The 18,356-nt window shown below is 48.1% G+C and overlaps 2 protein-coding genes across 4 annotated transcripts in view; one reads left to right on the forward strand and one right to left on the reverse strand.

Moving 5' to 3' along the window:
- DAAM1 (dishevelled associated activator of morphogenesis 1) overlaps nucleotides 1-5,712 on the forward strand; it is a 97,873-nt gene extending 92,161 nt beyond the window's left edge. For all 3 annotated transcript variants that reach the window (XM_031049342.2, XM_031049343.2, XM_031049344.2), the window contains exons 25-26: nucleotides 2,256-2,426; nucleotides 2,865-5,712. In XM_031049342.2, the coding sequence (XP_030905202.1) occupies nucleotides 2,256-2,426; nucleotides 2,865-3,074 (381 nt within the window). In that variant the 3' untranslated portion in view covers nucleotides 3,075-5,712. The remainder of the gene's footprint in view (nucleotides 1-2,255; nucleotides 2,427-2,864) is intronic.
- A 9,266-nt stretch (nucleotides 5,713-14,978) lies between these two features.
- Nucleotides 14,979-17,589, reverse strand: GPR135 (G protein-coupled receptor 135). The gene has a single exon (XM_034062269.1). It carries the CDS (start codon nucleotides 17,587-17,589, stop codon nucleotides 16,306-16,308), a length of 1,284 nt encoding a protein of 427 aa, XP_033918160.1. The 3' UTR covers nucleotides 14,979-16,305.
- Between the last annotated feature and the right edge of the window lie 767 nt (nucleotides 17,590-18,356).

Below are 18,356 nucleotides of genomic sequence, written 5' to 3' on the forward strand. Positions count from 1 at the left end.
TTTTGGGCAAGAGCTTTCACTCCAGGGCTTGCTTTCTTTTCCATGTCTTAAAATAGAAGTATACCAGTCCTTTAGAGTTAGGAGTGTGGCACCTGGGGAATCTTTGCCAGTGAAGGCTGAAGGTGGCAAGAAAGCAGGCTTATCTGTCTGGTGTTGGTGGAAGCTAAAAATGTAACCAGGGCTTCAGGCTGGACATGAAGTCAGCCAGAGACTGACATCAGAAACAACCCAGGCTGCCCAAGTGACCTCACTTCCATAGGACAAAATAACATCCAATGCATAACTTAATTCTGAGGTCAGCCCAGCTCCTCTCAAGAGAAGAGAGAGAGGAGCTCATTGGCATGAATTGAGGCCAACTGCAGACCTGGTTAGAGTAGCTACTTAAAAGGTTCACCTTCCCCAGAGTAATGGCTTGGTGAGTGCTTTGCAGCCGTATGCAGTGGCCTATTGCCATGTTGTACTTTTCTCCCTACAATGCTGATTTAAATCATGGGAAAGAGGTGGCTGTTGGCTGACATTTGTGAGCTCCAAGCACCTTTTGCTTCCCCTCATTCAGCAAGGAGCTACACAGCTGGTTTCTGTTTCCTCCAAGAACAGTCCTCCAGTTTCTCCTCCCTGGCCTGGTCTTCATCTTAATTGAAGTGGCAAGCAGATAATCCAGCACAGGCCTCTAAAAGAGGTCCCATCCTTGTCCCACTGCATGAGCTACCTCTCGAAGATAGAAGTAACCAAGTGTTATCACCTCTTTTCCCTGGTTGTAGCAATGTCCAGTTGGCACTGTCCTTCAGACCATCCACCCATGCTTAGGAATTATGATTGACTATTGCCTTCCTGAGGCCACGGCTAATCCTGGCCACGGTGTTAGACTGTTGATGGTAACCTGGCAGATCTTCCCTGCAGTGAGTTAGGGCTGTGGAGATGGTGACAAAAGCTCTTCAAACTGTATTGTCTTCTGCTCATTTGTCTGGATCTGGAGAAGGTCGTGGTCCCCAGTGCCCATTGAAGTCCACTGTGAAGTAATGTACAGCTGTTCCCATGGTCATTGGATATGATGGGCTGTGCAAAGTGTACCAGCTCTTCACTTTTTAAACACATATCCAGATTCAAATTGCGTTACTGCTTTCCCTTGTGAAAGAATAAACATCATTGTTTTATAAACTTCATATCCTGTGAGGGTAACATTTGCAGCCTTCCCCATCTCCCCTATATCTGCTGTAATGTGGCAGAGAATATATTGATGAAAATCAACAGAATAACCTCAATTCTTTTGACGTATATGGTGGTATCTCTTAGATTCCTCCCTGCATCTTGAAGTGCTAAGTCTCTTAAGTAAACAAAGAAATAAAAATGCCATAAATGTCTTTTGAAGAGCCTGGGGCACCCCTGCAAATGAAACTAAATCATACACGCAGGCTTTAAAAATGTTCCTCTTGGTCTATGCAGCAAAATCAAAGCAACTAATAAATCTGTTTGTCCTTTGATTTTGTTTTTCTTTTCTTTTAAGGATGCTTATCATCAGAACTTGCCATCACAATTTTAACAAACTTTCTGTGCACAAAGAGTCTCCTTCAAATTGGAAGTGAGAACAAAGGATGTAAGTCCCAAGGACAACTCATGGGCTCCTTGGGGACTGGGACACATTGGCAGATTGTGGATGTCCTGTCCTGACCTTTGCTACAGCTTCATTCAACTCCCTTACATTTATGGTGTGCAAACAGCACTAAAGGCCAGAAAACTCCCTATTTCCCTACCCAGGATTGTGCCTGAGCTCAGGCAGAAATGTCTTTTAGAAGTTCCACCAACACATTTGGTTTCAATAGCCAAGCATGTGGCAATGATAAATAATACCCCAAAAATACTTCAAAGAAAAACTTAAAAGTGCGAGTTTCCCTTCCCCTGCAGTGTTTACTATTAGTTTTATGTCTTCAGGCCCACAATATTTTGCTTCCTTGTTTTTACTGCTGCTTAGTTAATAAAGTTGAGCTGTGGCAGAGGGAGGCTCAGCAATGCCAAAGGCAAGAAGGGGCGGGGGGGCTCAGGAATGATCCAGGTTGCTCTTACAGGGCCAGCAGGTAAAATATCAGATGATTTATTTCATGTTTAAGTCAAGGTTTGATGAAGCAAAGCCCTTTTCTCTGCCATGGCTGCTGGAAGTGTTTCTTTATGGTCCATCAGGTTAAAGGCTTCTTATGGGAAGCTTTGCCAGTATGATGGGTATCTCCGAGGCTGATGGACCCCCATTTTCTCTCTCCCAGTTTTCCAAGGCTGTGAAGCACTTTGGAGAAGACACAGACAAAATGCAGCCTGATGAGTTCTTTGGCATCTTTGACCAGTTCCTTCAAGCTGTGACTGAGGCCAAGCAAGAGAATGAAAACATGAGGAGGAGAAAGGAGGAGGAGGAGCGCCGGGCACGCATGGAGGCACAGGTGAGCAGACACCATTGAGTTCAGCAGCACCCCTGGGGCACCTGGAGATGGCAACCATACTGCATTGTACCCATGGTGGCCATTGTAGTACAGGAAGCACTGAAGGCGGGACAAGGAGCTTTTGTGCTTTAGACCCACTGGGTTTTCACTGCTGATCGCTTAACTAATTAATGACCTTGGGTTTGTGAGATGTTGGAGCTAAAACATGGAGGAGAGCTGATGCTGCATGTGTGCTGTTGTGACCCATCAGCAGCAGCCATAGTGCTGTGGACCTCAGCTTAAGGTATCAATAACCCTTACCAGCTCTTGCGTGCTAAGCACTGGGGTGGGATGCCATTCTTGTTTCATGAGTTTGGGGGTCACCATGCATGTGTTGCACTCCCACAACCACATCCATGAGAGTGAGATGTCTCCTTTCCCTCCCTCCATGGCACATAGCTGAAGGAGCAACGGGAGCGGGAGCGCAAGGCGAGGAAGGCAAAGGAGAGTGGGGAGGAAGGCGGTGAGTTCGACGACCTCGTCTCGGCCCTGCGCTCAGGCGAAGTCTTTGACAAGGACCTGTCCAAACTGAAGCGCAACCGCAAGCGCATCACCAACCAGCTGGCTGACAGCGGCCGTGAGAGGCCCGTCACCAAGCTCAACTTCTGAACAACAAACTGCAACAACAAAACCCAACAGAAAAATGTGGGTTAGTTTTTTTGAAGTGGCACGGGAGGGGTTCTTCCCATTATACTGCCTTGCGATAGAAAGCGAAACAGTGGCACGCTCTTTCTCACCATGGACAAGTGTGTATGTGTATATATACTGTGTATATAGTCAGATCGGGAGCATGGATGAAGGTGTGTCGGCAGCCCACCTTGATGGGTGCCAGCACAGCCTCCTCCCCTCCAACCCGCTCTGAAAAGTAGTTCTCCCCATGCACAAGCACAATGCCGCATCTGCGGAACAAGAGAGGACCCAACCCAGAGACACTGGCGGTCCCCATGGGCCCCAGAGGCAATGGGAAGCTGCTCTCCTGCCTGGAACGCCCCAGGCCGTTTGCAGGGGATGCCTTGCACACAAGCTGAGTGGTTTAAAGAAGAAAAGAAAAAATACAAAGTTGACTGAACTTTAATCCATTGGTTGTTTTTTCTTTTCTCATTGTTGTGATTATTCCAAAAACCTCGCAGATCCGTGCTTTCGCACTGGTTCCTGAGCTCGGCACTACGGGTGCTCCCAGCGATGCTCTTCCCGTCATCCTTGGGAAATGCTTGGGAAAATTGGGAAAATTTCCTCTTACCGCCACCTTGCTAAAGGAAAAGTTTACCCCAAAGTGCTTATTGCTCTAACGCCGCACAGATGTATTTATACTTTTTACAATGCCCAGGACGGTGGGAAAGGTTGGTTCTCAGAGGAGACAAAGAGCATAAACTTTTGTGTTGTAATTTTTATTCTTCCTTTCTGTTCAATGGGACAAACTGTATCCTCTGTAAAGGTGGGTCAGGACCAAAGGTCTCTGATACACCAAGGGGCTGGTGCAAAACCCACCAGCTTTCAACAACCTTCTTTTCTCTTTATCAAACACACAGAAGCAGTGATGCCAAGAAACGCTCATCTCTTAGCCAGGTCCTTTTTTTGACTGGTTTGCTGTTCATTGTCATTGCAAATTTGTAAGCAGAACTACCTGTCAATTGTCAGTCCAAAAAAAACCGATAAAAAATAATTATAAAAATAATTCAAAGCTCTCAGGGAGTAATAATTTAAGGGTTTAGAAAATTAAGAATTGGAGAATAAAAAGTAACCACCATTAACATATTAGCATTTCTATTCTTAAATTATGCTGAGTATATAGAGGACTGTTACTTTTTACTTTTATTTATTTGTGGTGTGTTTTTTAAGAAAGCAAAACAAAACCTTTTTATACCACCAATACTTTTGTGCTCCTTTTTATTTTTGTTTGTTTGTTCTTTTTCCTGTGGAGAGATGAGTTTGTCCCTGTTGCACTAGATAGTAACACTATTTGAAATAAGGTTGGGTTGGTTGTTTTTTTTGTCAGATAATCGGTATTACTGGTGGGGTATGGGATGTCAGTTAACTATATGTACTGTATAGCAAAAGTGCTGTTTAAACTAATTTGTATAAAAAGAAATATGGTTCTAAGCACCTGAAGGCCACGGGGTCTGCGTGCTGAGTGAAAGCTGTGAAATCTCTGTATAACCAGAGTTGTCAAGAGCTGTGGTTTTACCATTTTGTTCTTTTCTTCATTGCAACTTTTGACGCACTGTAGATTAAAAAAAAAAGAAAAAAAAGAAAAAAAAAGTTCTTTCTGAGTAGCATTTAAAGCAGTAATAAATATAATAAATAAAGCAGGTAAGCGCAAAAACAACGTCCAGCACCTCATATCCAAGCAGCTGCAAAACCTGCAGATTATGTTCAAAGGTGGAGTTAAGCACTTTGCTTTAAGAAGGAGGGGGAAATAAAAACAAAAGGCAATGATAATACTATTCCTTAACTAAAGTGCCTCTATTTATATTTTTTATTTATGGCTGAAAAAAAAACCTGGGGCTGATACAATTGAGGGAATGGACTTGGGGGGGATTTTAAAATATATAAAAAAAAAAAAGAAAAAAAAGAAAGTTAAAAAACAGCAGTCTGGCCTTTGATGGTTTAAGGAATGGTTGGTCACACATGTTGTAATTTGAAAGGCTGTTGGAGTTGCAAAGGGCAATCTCCTCCCGGGGCCCTGGGTGCAGGGCTCGGCCACCAGCACTCAACCCCGGCTCCTGCCTCCGCGACCCCAATGCCACATCAGGACCTTTCCTGACAGATTTCCTCTTGCCCTTCCAAACCTGTTTGCTGTTTTGGGGTTTTTTAATATTGTTTTACAACAGCCTCGTTACAGGGCTGAGTTTGCCATTTCTTTGTTTTCTTTCAAAAAAAATAGAAAAAAGAAAAAATATTATATCTCTATAAGTAAATACGAAGGCTGTGTGCAGGTAATTCCATGTGCCATTGTCGAAAACTACTTTTAGATTGGTGCTGGTGTAAGTAGCCATTCTTTCCTCTTGGGTGTGTATTTTAAAGATGATTCTTTTTTTCTTTTAATAATGCCAAAAAAAAATCCATAATAATTTGTAAACTGAAGTATATGTCTTGGACCTTATTAGCTTTGTAGTGACCAAGGTAGTCTGTTAGGTGCAAGGATGTTAGTAGTCTTAGCTAGTGGGAAATGCTGTGTAATGTTATGAGATTGTACATTTTCTAAGATGGCAATATGCAATAAAGAGAAACAGTTTCGGTGAGTGTATGTGGCAGAGCCAGAAGTCAATTTTTTTTTTTTGGGGGGGGGGGGGAGAAATAGGATATTTGGGGATTGAGACAGGTGTTGAAGAAAAAGCAATCTGCAGGTTGCTCTTTTTGGGGGATGTTTGCAGGCATTGCTGGTGTTGGCTGGTAACCCTGCTTTATCACTTTCCTGTGTGCTGGGGTTTAGGTGGTTGGGCGTTTTTCCACTCCTGGCTTGCAGCATGATCCCCCACTCGTGGGCTCTGAAACACCTCCCAGTTAGCAACCTCATTCAGTTCTCCCACTGCGTTGTTGCTGATGCCTGTTCCAGCCTTGGTGATAAGCTTTTCTAGCAGTGTGCTACTGAAGCAGCCACCTGGTTTGAATCGTGGGGTCACATACGTCCCTTTCTGCAGCTGACAGCACCAGACCAGTGCTGCCAGGGCTGGCTGGCATGTCTGTAACAAGCCTATCTAGACACGCTAGAGATGTTTTCTTGGCAGTAGCCCAAACCCTTCCTGGCCTGTTCACACTCACCATTCCCACACACCTTCCCATCTGGGCTCTCTGGTATTTTCTTCTTTTTCCAATGCTCTTTGCATGAGTGATCTTTGCAGCACTTGACACCCCCAAACCTCACTGTTTGTAGAGATGGGAGCATTGTGCTCAGACCCATATGCTTTCCAATTTGTTCAGGGCTTTCCCCAGCATAACCAGTAAGCTGGCACTGAGCCAACACAGATGGGACGTCTAACATACCCCTGGGCTTGGGGCTTCCCTTGGTGTGAACCTAACCAGCGTCAGGCCAGCATACACGGCAGCACTTTCCTATTTATATCCCATGGCTGGTGTTGCCAGCCACAGAGCATATTTATGGCCTGGCATTGGTCAAAATTGGGCTGGCAGCAAGCACAGGGCAGGGGTGAAGAGCACAGCTACCACCACAGTGCCTGGCAGTTGGGTGGGCTGGTGATGCCCTGTGGAAACAGCCCCAGGCTATGTAGTGAGAGGATTCAAGCAACAGGGAAATGGCTTCAGATGCTCTTCCCTTCATAAATCCCCATGTCCCCAGCACAGGGACGCTCTGGAGTGCATCCATAAATGCAATAATGCCCAAGCCCTACAACTCCGTGAGGACCTGAAATTCTGGTTAATGGCAGACTGCAGATATCCTGGGCCACACCTGTGTGTGACACAGGATGGACCCCAGGACAGGGACAGGGTGGCAGTGGGAGATGTGAGCAAGGACAGGGCATAGCTTTTTATTCAACCAAGATATCTGAGAGGGGAAAAAAGCCTAGCAACATGCAAGCTTCCTAGCTTGCAAACCCTTCCTCAGGGCTGAAAGAGCAAGATCTATGGCTTGAGAATATAAATTGAAGATACAAAGCTGATCATCCCAGAGGTAAGAGGATGGGGGTAGCAGATGCTAGACTGGTGCTTAGTGAACCCATGTTGCCAGGAGCTCATTTCTCCAATGGCCTGGCTATCTGGGATTACATCTGAAAAAGGACTTCTTCGCCCCAAATCCTGGCTGCTCTCTCCAGTGAAAGCCATGAGGAGGGTGTGCTGGACAAGACAAACCTTCCCAGACCAGATGGTGCCAGGGGAGCTGCTGGGCATGGCGCTCATGGAGGTCTTGCCCCATGGGGCCACCTGGGTTGGTGGCACCAAACCTGCTGAGATAGCTTTGTTTATGCTCAGCTCCAGCCCCACAGCTTTCTCCGCTGTGAAGGCTGGGCATCCTGCCAGAGCCGGTGTCAGGTGTCGGTTCCCACACCCAACCTGTTATCCTTGTCATCATGCTACAGCTTGGAAAAAATGAGTCAAGATGTTGGGGCAATGACCTGATGCAGACACAGCATTGAATGAAAAACTCAGCTCAGCAAGTAGGGCAGACATGGCTCAACGGGGAGACTCCTGGCCCCTAGCCCTGCTGGCATCACTGCCCCTTTGGTGCCACTGGCAATCGGTGGCAGGGTGCTGGGTGGCAGGAGCTTTCTGGACTTGATGTCCAAAAGTATTTATTTATTCCCAAGGGAGGGTACAGCAGGACCAATGGGTCTGTCAGGCTTTGACACGTCTCCTGGAGACCCTCAGGAAAGAGTAAGCAAAGTGGAGACATTGCCAGTCCTGCATTGCAGCTGGACCTGGCTCTGTCCCCAGTGCCTGTGTCACAGCTGCTCTGGGGTAAAATTGTACTTCACCAACCAAAATCATGCTCTTGCACAGCCTGGTCACCAGATGTGCGGCCTTTGTGCAGGGCTGGCACTGCTGAGGCACCCCAGGAACAGGCTCATCCCTCAGTGCAGAAACCAGCATAGCAGTAAAACCCCATAAACACACCTGGGTATTTCTGTACCAGCCTGTGCTGTGGGGTGAACATGCCCTTCGAGCCGTGCTCCTGGAAGACAGGGGGAGCAGAGAGGGTGGGAGAGGCCAAGCTGACACAAAGGCTGATGGGTGCAGGAGGGGGGCTATGAGCCATCACCATGCCCTCTCCTGCAGCGGTCCCGCAGAACCCTGTGGAATCTCTTCCTGGCATTGCTCAGAGTCCTGCAATATATCCATGGAAACAGGGAGTTCTCAATTTTAATCAGCTCTGACCTGAAATCTCTGAGCATTTTATATTATTTTTAGCCTTAAACCAGGCTTGGTGTGTGCAGGTGAGGCAGGGAGCTGGGAGCTGTGCGCTGCCAGGCCCCAGCAGAGCTTCGGGAAAGGCAGCATCACCATCTGCTGGCACTTGCCAGACTTCGGAGCTGTCAAGTGCTTAGGGGTACCTGGAGCTTTTCCATCTGCTTGAATTCGTGCTTGTGCACATTCACACAGTTTTTCTACTTTCTCAAGCTTTGTGCAAAGCATCCCCTGGGCTCAAGATGAGGGAACCCCAGCCTTGTGCTTTGTTTAGCTCCAGACCTCTGCCTGAAACCCTTTTTACTGTGAAATCAGAGTGTGAAGCACTCGGGAAAGACTTAATTTCTACGGCAAACCTTTTCAATTTAATAGCAGGGGGAGATCACCATTTGAGTTACATTTTCTGGAAAGAATCCACAATTCAGATGCTGTATTAAAAACTTGACATGACCTCAGGGACTGGATATTACCAAATGTTCTGTAAAATGCACCAGACTGAGCACAGAAGCCACAGGCACAGGTCAGGAAAGAGCACAAGCGCCATGGCACATTAGATTTCACTGAAGAAATAACTGACCTGGTTATTCAGAGCATTTTTTTTCCTGATGCTGAGATCAGTTCACAAGATGTTGCTAGGTCAGGTGAGCAAATCACATTTACGTGGTTGTGAGGGTATTGCTGGGTGAGCAGTTTAGGAGAAATCTATCTTGCTGCTTTTGTGCACATCTGTGACCCTGAGGGATTTTGATTTGTAGGATGCACACAGAGGGTTTCACTCCTCACCAGCTGCAGCACCAGCATCTCCCCAGCTGCCTTTCACTGTGGTGGGGCATGCTAGCCCAGTGCTACCTGTCAGCCTCAACAAGCAGCCAGCACACTGCCCACCAGCAGCCCCAGCCTGGGGTCAATTTCCACACTTCAGTGAAGCCCTCTGGTCAAGTCACCAAGTGTAAACCCAAGTGTTTAAGCCTGCACATCACTAATGCTAGCAGAAGGAGGTGGAGGGATTTCTGCTGCCTTCAGCCAGACTTGCCCTGGGAGAAACAGGGGTGTTCCTGCAGATGTGGAAGAGCAGGCAGCCCTTCTTCACACTTGGAGGAGTGCCTTTTTTCTAAGTGACTTACTCAAAGTCACCCCTGCTACAATCTTCTTATGGTGGCAAGGAGGAGAAGGTGTTCACATGTCTGAAGGGAAAGTAGACAAGCTGTGAGGCACTGGGGTTTGCAAATGCCTTTACCTCTTCGGTGCACACAATAAAACCCTCCATGAGAAAAGGTAGAATTCTCTCTCCAGATGAAAGCTTAAAAGAAAACCTTTTTTTTTCAGTTTGTGAATCCCTTTAGATGCTCCCTAGTTTCTGAGCTGACTATGGAATAGATAAGGCTAAAATAGTTTATAAAGGCAAGAATAATGAATACATATAAGTAAGGATCCCAAATATTCAGAAATTCCTCCCCAGTCAATATTGTGAGCTCCTGGCAGTGCTTGTCTTTTTGAAACCAGCTGAATCTGGAGGAGCTAAGTGCCAGCAAGTCAAGAAACAGCACAAATAACAACCTTTTGGAGTGAATTACTTCCTCTGCTGAACCATAGCTGGACCCAGCTCATCTTTCATGATCACCCTAGAAGCCTGTGGGCACACTGATGTGCTGTTTCACCCAATATAAACGGCCTAAACAAGGCTCCAGGGCCTGACTGCTGCCTGAGCAGCAAGCACCAGGAGGGCGCCTCCAGGTGGGGTGACGAGATGATCACAATGATCTGCAGAAAATACATGGATTGTTCTTCGACTGTGGCTATTACAGACTGTGCTAAAAGAGCCTGAGCTTAAAGCTCAGCCAAAAACCCACTCCTGAGATGTGTGGAGCTGAGCAAAGTGGTGATGCCAGCAGTAATTGGGACAGGAGCAGGGCAGGGCTCATACAGACACACCAGCCTGGCCCAGGACCTGCTTACGCAGTGCCGGAAGCTCCAGCTCCCTAGGACAGAAATGTAGGATTTCACCACCTGCCTTCCTTCTGGCACAGCTGCCTCGTGAGGACAGATACTTCGCAAGTGAATCCCGTGCAGGATCTGACCCTCAGGATATATCAAGCTGTGTTGGCATTCCCTTTGCCTTTGAGCCCTGCTTGCTAAATCTCCTCTGGCTCCAGCCACAGCCTCCTGGGGTCGTCTTGGCTAAGCAGATCATCCATCACTCCCCAGATAGACTAATGCAGGTCCTGGTGTTGCTCCTTGGGGTTCCTGCAACTTTCACTTTGATTTCCCCAGTGACTCATCCATTTCATGCCACTGAGAGGGATTTACAGTCTAGCTCTCCATGTTGCTTTTTCTCCTTCTCTCAGTGGTGATTTCCCAGGAAAAAAAAGTATCTAGAAACACAGAGCTGTTCCCCAAGTACTTCACCTGGTGTGACCATAGATGCTTCAAGCCTCAAGCAGTGTTCTGCCAGCAGCATGGGATAAGTACCCATTGCTCTTTTGCAAACTGGGACCAGTACGAGGGCTGGCCATGGTATGGATAGTGCCTCATCATCCCACCTCCAGCCCCAGTGAACCCAATGGGACTTACCCCACGGGTCCTGGCAAGCTCAGGGCTTGCAGAAGCAAAGCAGCACAGTGTAGCTGGGCATGGAGACACTCAAGCCACGATCCCATTGCACGTTACTCCTCCTGCAAGATTTGAGGCCGTTTTATTTTTCTGGATTAGTTACTACCTTGTGGCTCTGTAATTCTTTGCAAGCAGTTCTCAAGGTGCACCCATTTATTATTAATAATAAGAGTCACCATATAAAAAATACAGATGCAGCTAAAGTGAGGACACAGCTTTGCTGCTGAACTAAGCACCCTGCCAGCACCAGGACTGATCCCACCAAGCATCTGGGCTGGAGCTTTTGCAGTTCTGTAGACCATGCAGCACAGATGCTCACCAGCTAGAGAGTACAAAGTACCACTTTTCTGATGTGCTTTCCAAACTGTTTGTTTCAGTCTCAACAAAAAACCTTCCAAAGAGCAGTGTAGAGCTAAATAATTGCCATATTTGAAACTAGGTTTCAAAGAGATATGCTTAGGGCTTGCACTGCATTGGTTGCAACTTGGAATATAGCAGTGTTGAGCTGATTGGTTGGTCTCATTACAGAAGGAGGCCTTTCTTCGGATCATTAGCTGTGCTGGCTGCTTAGATCTCTGCTGGCATCTACTGGATACACAAACCAACACCAGGGCTGAAAGAGAAGCAGGAAAGGGGGATTTCATTCACATGCAGTATTCTGGTTCGGGTGATTACTGTCAGCTATTACAGCCTGTCACACTATTACTTATAAATTGCTAGTTGTTAGCAGGTTTTAAGCTATGCACAAAGTATTTGCTCTGAACCAAGACCTCATCCAGAGACTAGGTAGGGAGTAGAAAATAACAACTTGAATTAATTTGATGATTAAATCAACAGCAAAACTACCACTGACTCCAGCTGGAACAGTACCTTCTAAAATGCTTGTAATTCATCAAGACTTAATTTTTTTCATTCTAAGATACAATGCATTAATTGTATCATTGCCAGACAGTACGGAACTCTTAGACTGAGGCTAAGTATGCTGGGAAGTCAGTGAGGGACTAGCCCAAGGACTAATTTTTAATTTGGCTTTGACTAATGTCACTGCTATCCAAGGCTGAACTGATCTCCATATCATGTTAACTGCTCTCATGCCAAATATGCTGCACTGAATAAATGGCACGATTTTTGAATTGGGGTGCTAACAAGTGTCCCAACATCCTTTGCAGACCCCTTTCCAGATGAGATTGTGGTTTGCCTTGTGTTCAGGCTCATGTCAATGGACGAAGAAGGAAAGATTGCAGAGCTACAGCTGGAGGGTTGGAGCCTTAGAGATACTTTTGCAGTGTCTAAAACTTTGGTGTCTTGCTACCTTTGGAGTTATCCTTCAGCCTAAAGAAAGGGGATCACTGAGTGGGGTCACGCCAGCATGAACATCTAAAAGATGTGGAGCTAATGTCCCCATTAGTGGCTTGGCCAGGAGCTGCTTCCTGTGATATTTTCTTACCTGGAAAAAAGTAGCTGCAACCATGGGCAGAGTTTTCAGAGCTACAGTAAAACAGTGAGGTAAACCTCAGGTCTCCTGGAAGAACACATAGACACTTGTACCTGTATTGTCAGGTACAAGGACAGACTCACACACTGGCTTGTGTGCTAGCATGGCCAAGACCTTCTTGCATGCTCTGCACTGTTGGTGAGAGGCAGCAACCATCAGCACAGCTCGGACATAGCAGCATTCCAAGTACAGTTACAGCAGGCAGCCTGCAGCCTTTGGTGTGGTTGGTGTGTGTTTGTATGTGTCTCTCTCTCTGCTGTTTTGGATTTAAGACACTTCACTGTTTGGTTGTGTTTTTTAAAACATAGTTTTTACAATGTGGGTGTAGAGACCTGTGTAGTTTGTAGACCTGACTTGTTCAACAGTGCTGTGATATGAGGAGAGGCTGAGGGAGCTGGGTTTGTTTCACCTGGAGAAAAGGAAGCTGAGGGGAGATTGCATCACTCTCCACACTCATCACTCAGAGATGAGATTATAATGAGGTGGGAGTTAATCTCTTCTCCCAAGTAACAAGTGACAGGACAAGTGTAAATGGCCTCAAGTTGCACCAGGGGAGGTTTAGATTAGATATTAGAAAAATGTTCTTCACCAAAAGGGTTGTCAAGCATTGGAACAGGCTACCCAGGGAAGTGGTTGAGACAACATTTCTGGAGGTATTAAAAAGATGTGCAGATGTAGCACTTAGAGACATGGTTTAGTGGTGCAGTTGGCAGTGCTAGGTTGACGGTTGGACTTATAGGTCTTTTCCAATCAAAATGATTCTATGGAATCATTATAACCTGTCATTCGTTATAACCTAATCATTCTGTGATTCTATGATTATGAGGAGTACAGAACAAGCACAGCTTTAAAACACAGGCTGGCTCTCCATTGGAGCTGCAGCAGGTCCATGTCAAAACGAATCTGGTCAAGAATCTCCCCTCCTACAGCCGAAGTTAGTGTTTAACAGAAATGTGCTGCTTTGTGATGGCTCAACAATTGCAGCCAGCTGCCCTCATTCAGCTCTTCACATACAAGATTAATTATGAGCACCAGGCAGTGCTTGTTAAAAATATGTTAAAATCTGTGTTGTTCCAGCTTCACTACCACCTTCCTAGAAAGCTGTCTTGGTTCACTCCTGATGCAACTCCCAGGATGCTTCGTGGTCGACCTCAGTGCTGGCATCCCCAGTCCTGCCCCTGCCAGAAGCAACTGCCAGAAAAACAAAACCAGCATGCAAAAGAGGGAATGAATGGTTTCTGTTGTTTAGTGCCTGAGCTGGCTAGTGGGAGTCAGTTGTGGTGGTATGTACAGAAGGGACTGGGCAGTTGGCCAGAGCCAAGCACTGAGGGAAGCAGGACCACCCTTTTCATGGGCTTTTAGCCATATGTTAGCCAGTATGTTTAGCAAATGCAGCCATAGCACTCAATGGCATGCCATGAGTCAGGCACAGCAGTGCTGGGCCTTCATCTTCGTCATTTTCTTAACCCACTAAGTATAACTTAGTTCATCTACTCTGACCAAGTTCATTCCAGTTGGCAGATAAAGCTTTTCTTGCATGCAAAAAATGCAAAAGAACCCTGTAAGTCTGTGTGGTGCTAAAGACAGGAAGGCTCTAACTGATCACGTCTGGTCAAAGTACAGGTTCTGCTTCAGAGCTGCAGAGTGGCCAGGCTAAAAACAACAACATTCTTTTCCATACAGACTTCATATCGCAGTACACACCAACATGCTAGCTCTACCATGGCCAGAGGATCAGAGTAAGGGTGCAGCTGCTCTGCAGGTGATAGATGAACTGTAAGTTGTTTTTGCCTGCTGTCTGTATTACACAAGGCTATGAGTATTGAGTTAGACAGCTTTCCTTGCTTCTGTCTTCTCTGCATTACAGAGCACTGGAATTTATCCTAAAGACTGTTGCTACAACTCACGGAGCAATAACCCTTCTGGGAAGGCAGAACCCTACGGGTTTTCTTTGCTACCTGCTGGATCATAGCTAAAGTTTTCTACAGGTAAGACTCAATGACTAGTGGAACTCAGGCAAATACTCTTGAAGCTGTCTAAACACCAGAGTGCTCTGTTTGGCAAATTAGCCTGCACCAATCCCCTTATTACTACCTGCCAGCTACCTAGGTCATTCACAACCACCTCTTTCACTTTACACTGGCCATACTTTGCTGTGGAAGGGCAGGTATGCAGGAAAATTCCTGTCCTATCCTTCTAACAAGTCACTAGTGTTCACCTGCTGCCAAACAGCTGCTGTGAAAAGCTGTAGCTTTTTGTACAGCTTCCCTCTGAAACAGTATGAATATACTGTCCAACTTGCAAAACCCAGGATTTGCAGGGCAAAGTATCAGTGCTGAGCAGTTGTCAAGGGTCAAATCTTTTCCTCCTGGACTTCAGGAGCTTCCCAGAAGAAAATTACAGTAACACTCACAGCATGGACAAGAGCTGCATTAAAATTTCACAGGCAATTAGGTCTCTCTCTGCTACCATTCATCTGCCAATATTTTACAGAAGCTTCTTTCTCAAGTCTGAGCTGAGAATGATACCGAGCTGCGACACTTTCATCGCCTGCATAAAAGACAATTTATTTCTTGTCTCACTTACAAAACAATGATAATATGGTCACTTGGGTCACAAAGAGTTGCAAAATCCTGTAAAACAGTAACATTTTATTGTTAAAGCCTGTACAAGGAAAAACTCTTGCCTGTCTCTCACATTTAACTGGAAAAAAAAAAGGCGGCCCAATTTTAGCTTCTGATTTGAAATACTAATTTTAGGCTTTAGGCTTTTGGACAATAATAATATACTGATAAATTAAAATTAATTTATGCCACAATTGCACTTCCATTGTATTATTTTCCTTTCCTAAAATAGATTTTAAATATTATACTCCAGATGGATTGCTGCCATCAATATAGTATCTGCTCTCTGCATATACACACTTTCACATGCTTAAGAGCACACAAGGAGCACATGATATTGCTTTACCTCTCCTTTCAGATTCTCACCTCTCACATCACTGTTAGAGATGTGAGGCACTTCCCACAGATGGGAGATGAGCTCAAAAAGAAAATGCACCATCCCCGTGCACAAACTCAGTGATACCATAGTCTACACCCACACCCTTTTCCTCAGTGTCTGAAGAATTTTCATTTCTTGTATTCACAATATTTTAAGTTGACTGTTTCGGCAAAAAAAAGGACTGCTGAAATTTTGACAACTAAGGTTTCATCTTCCTCTCATTCTCTCCCAGTGTCATACATCCTGGCTTTCACACCAATTACTGCTGTTATGCTTGGGAGTTTTAAAACAAACAAAACCAAAACAATAATATATCGCTTTTTTTACCCTGTCCCACAGTCTATGACTTTCTGACTATCAACCACGATGGGTTAAAACAACATTTTCCTGCCATGATGTGGCTTTCACAGTGTGGTGTTTTCAGACTGTTTTCCAGCTGCCAGTGCTCAGTTTTCAATGGCTTTTTGGCACTTAGCGAACAGCTCACACAGTCAGTCCATTTGGGCTGTATTTGTGTGCTGTCTCTTAGCTTCACTGTGGCACTTTCTGCAGGACTGGAGCAAACACTGTTTTGTTCTTGCAGTCAAGCTCTTGTGCTGGCTCAGCTTAGCAACTATCACTAGTGCATCAGGTCTGCTGAAAGGGAAGGAGGACTTTTTTCACTGTGAGTTCTCTCTGCTTGCAGGCTGAGCTGCCAAACCAGAGCTCACACAAGGAAGAACAAACCACACAGTGTCTCACAGTCCCATTGCTCCAATTTCCAATTTCCTGGTAGTCTGTCAGCAAAGGACTCCAAGCACTGGGGCTCCCCACAGTTCTTCAGGGAGACGGCATTGAGACCCAATGCCTCCATCCTGGTTCCCCATCACTTCAGAGGCTGGTGTCAACAGTGCCCGCTTTGGCCTGCAAGGTGGCCTCAGAGATGGTGTCTGGCTGCCCATCCCGGCAGAAGAGTACAGCGGGATTCTTGCAGGCCCACATGGCCATCTCCCCCCCGCTCGCTGGGCTGGAGGAAGATGGGGCACTGCCCAGGGGGCCGCTGTGCCGATTGATGTAGCGCTCCCGGACACGGTCAGCCCTGCTCCGGGGCTCTGGCTGGTGTCCTGGGACCAACAGGTAGGCCGCCATGTTGTTCCTAGTCCTGTAGCCACCCTCACGGCTGCGCCGCAGCAGCACAGAGATGTTGGGGTTGCGGGCGGCATAGATGAGGGGGTTGATGGCACCGTTGGCCCAGGCCATCCCGCTGGCTACAGCATCCATGGTGGGTGAGAAAGGCAGGTGGCCGGCAGCCGCAGCCAGCCCCAGGATGCAGTAGGGCCCCCAGCAGCAGATGATGGAGACGATCATGATGAGGACAGTGGTGGCCGTGCGCATCTCCCCATAGGCCCGCAGCAGGTGCCCGTATGTGGTGAGGGGCCGCACACGGCTCTCGGCCAGCCGCACGGCACGGCAGATGTTGTAGTGGCAGAAGCACATGAGGGCGAAAGGCAGGAGGTAGCAGAGCACAATCAGGGCTGCGCCGTAGGGTGGTCCCAGCCGGGATGAACCCCAGGGAAGCACGTAGATGCAGTGATAGGCCCCGGGACGGGCCTCCTGCTGCCCCTCGCCCGCCAGCCCGTACCAGGGTCCGGCCAGGGCCAGGGCTGCCAGCCAGACGGCAGCCAGGAGCTGCGCAGCGCGACGGCGGCCCATCTTGTGCCGGGGCTGGCGGACGATGGCGCAGTAGCGGTCGAAGGAGAGGAGAGCCATGGTGAGAGTGGCGGCGATGCCCAGCCCAGCGTGCAGGGCGGCGCTGGCCAGGCAGAGGCGCTGCCCGAAGAGCCAGGCGCCGGGCGGGCGGCTGAGCAGGCTGAAGAAGGCCAGGGGCAGGCAGAGCAGGGCGCCCAGCAGCTCCGACAGCGACAGCGACAGCACGAAGGCGTTGGTGACCGTGCGGAGCTGCCGGTGCCGGGCGATCACCAGCACCACCGCCCCGTTGCCCAGCGCCGAGAGGGCGAAGATGAGCAGCAGCGCCAGCGCCTGCGAGGCCAGCGCCGCCGCAGACCACCCGGCCGCCGCAGACCACCCGGCCCCCGCCCCCGCCTCCGTCGCGGCCCCGCTCTCGTTGCCGCCGCCGCGGGACAGGTTCCCCGGCACAGCCGCGGCCGGTTCCATGCGCAGCCCCATGCCCCGCCCAGCGCCGTGGCTGCAGAGGCGCTCCCCGCCCGCCAGCCGCTGACGTCGCGCGGCCGCCGTTGCCCGGGGAACCGGCCCAGCGGGCCCGGCTCGCTCCGCGGCCCCGGGGGCGGGGAGCGCAATGTCCGCAGCCGAGCAGCAGGGCGCGGGAAGCCCGGGCGCACGGACTCCCTCACCCCACACCGGCCTCACCCCAACCCAGAGGCGAGGACGGGTCCCCACAGCCCCTTTCCTTACATGGCCCCTTTCTTCTCAGAGCCCTCTTCCCTCATGGCCCCTCTCCCCTAGTGCCCCTTTTCCCGCACAGCCCTGCAGCCCATCACGAAGGGGCAGGGATCAGCTACCCCCAGACACTCTGGCGGAGGCCGGCTCTGCTCCCTAGGTTGGAGTCTCACAAGCTGAGGGGTTAGCACAGGGCCTCTCACGCTGGCAGCAGGACCCTGTCCCACCACTCTCAGCCATGCTGGAACTGCTGCCCCTACAGAGAAAACTTCTTATGGGTATCACCATGAATACATAATGAGGGATGTGACCCATTTCATCACAGATTCACAGAATCAGCTAGGTTGGAAAAGACCTTTAAGATCATCCAAGTCCAACACTATACCATGTAACTAAGATCTATATGGTTTTTGAACACTTCCAGGGATGGTGATTCCACCACTTCCCTGGACAGCCTGTTCTAATACCTGAAGAGCTTCCAACCTTTCTATGCTGGGCTTCTGGACTTGCTGTCCCACCTCTTC

This window comes from Melopsittacus undulatus, chromosome 4, assembly GCF_012275295.1.
Source record: "Melopsittacus undulatus isolate bMelUnd1 chromosome 4, bMelUnd1.mat.Z, whole genome shotgun sequence".
NCBI lineage: Eukaryota > Metazoa > Chordata > Aves > Psittaciformes > Psittaculidae > Melopsittacus > Melopsittacus undulatus.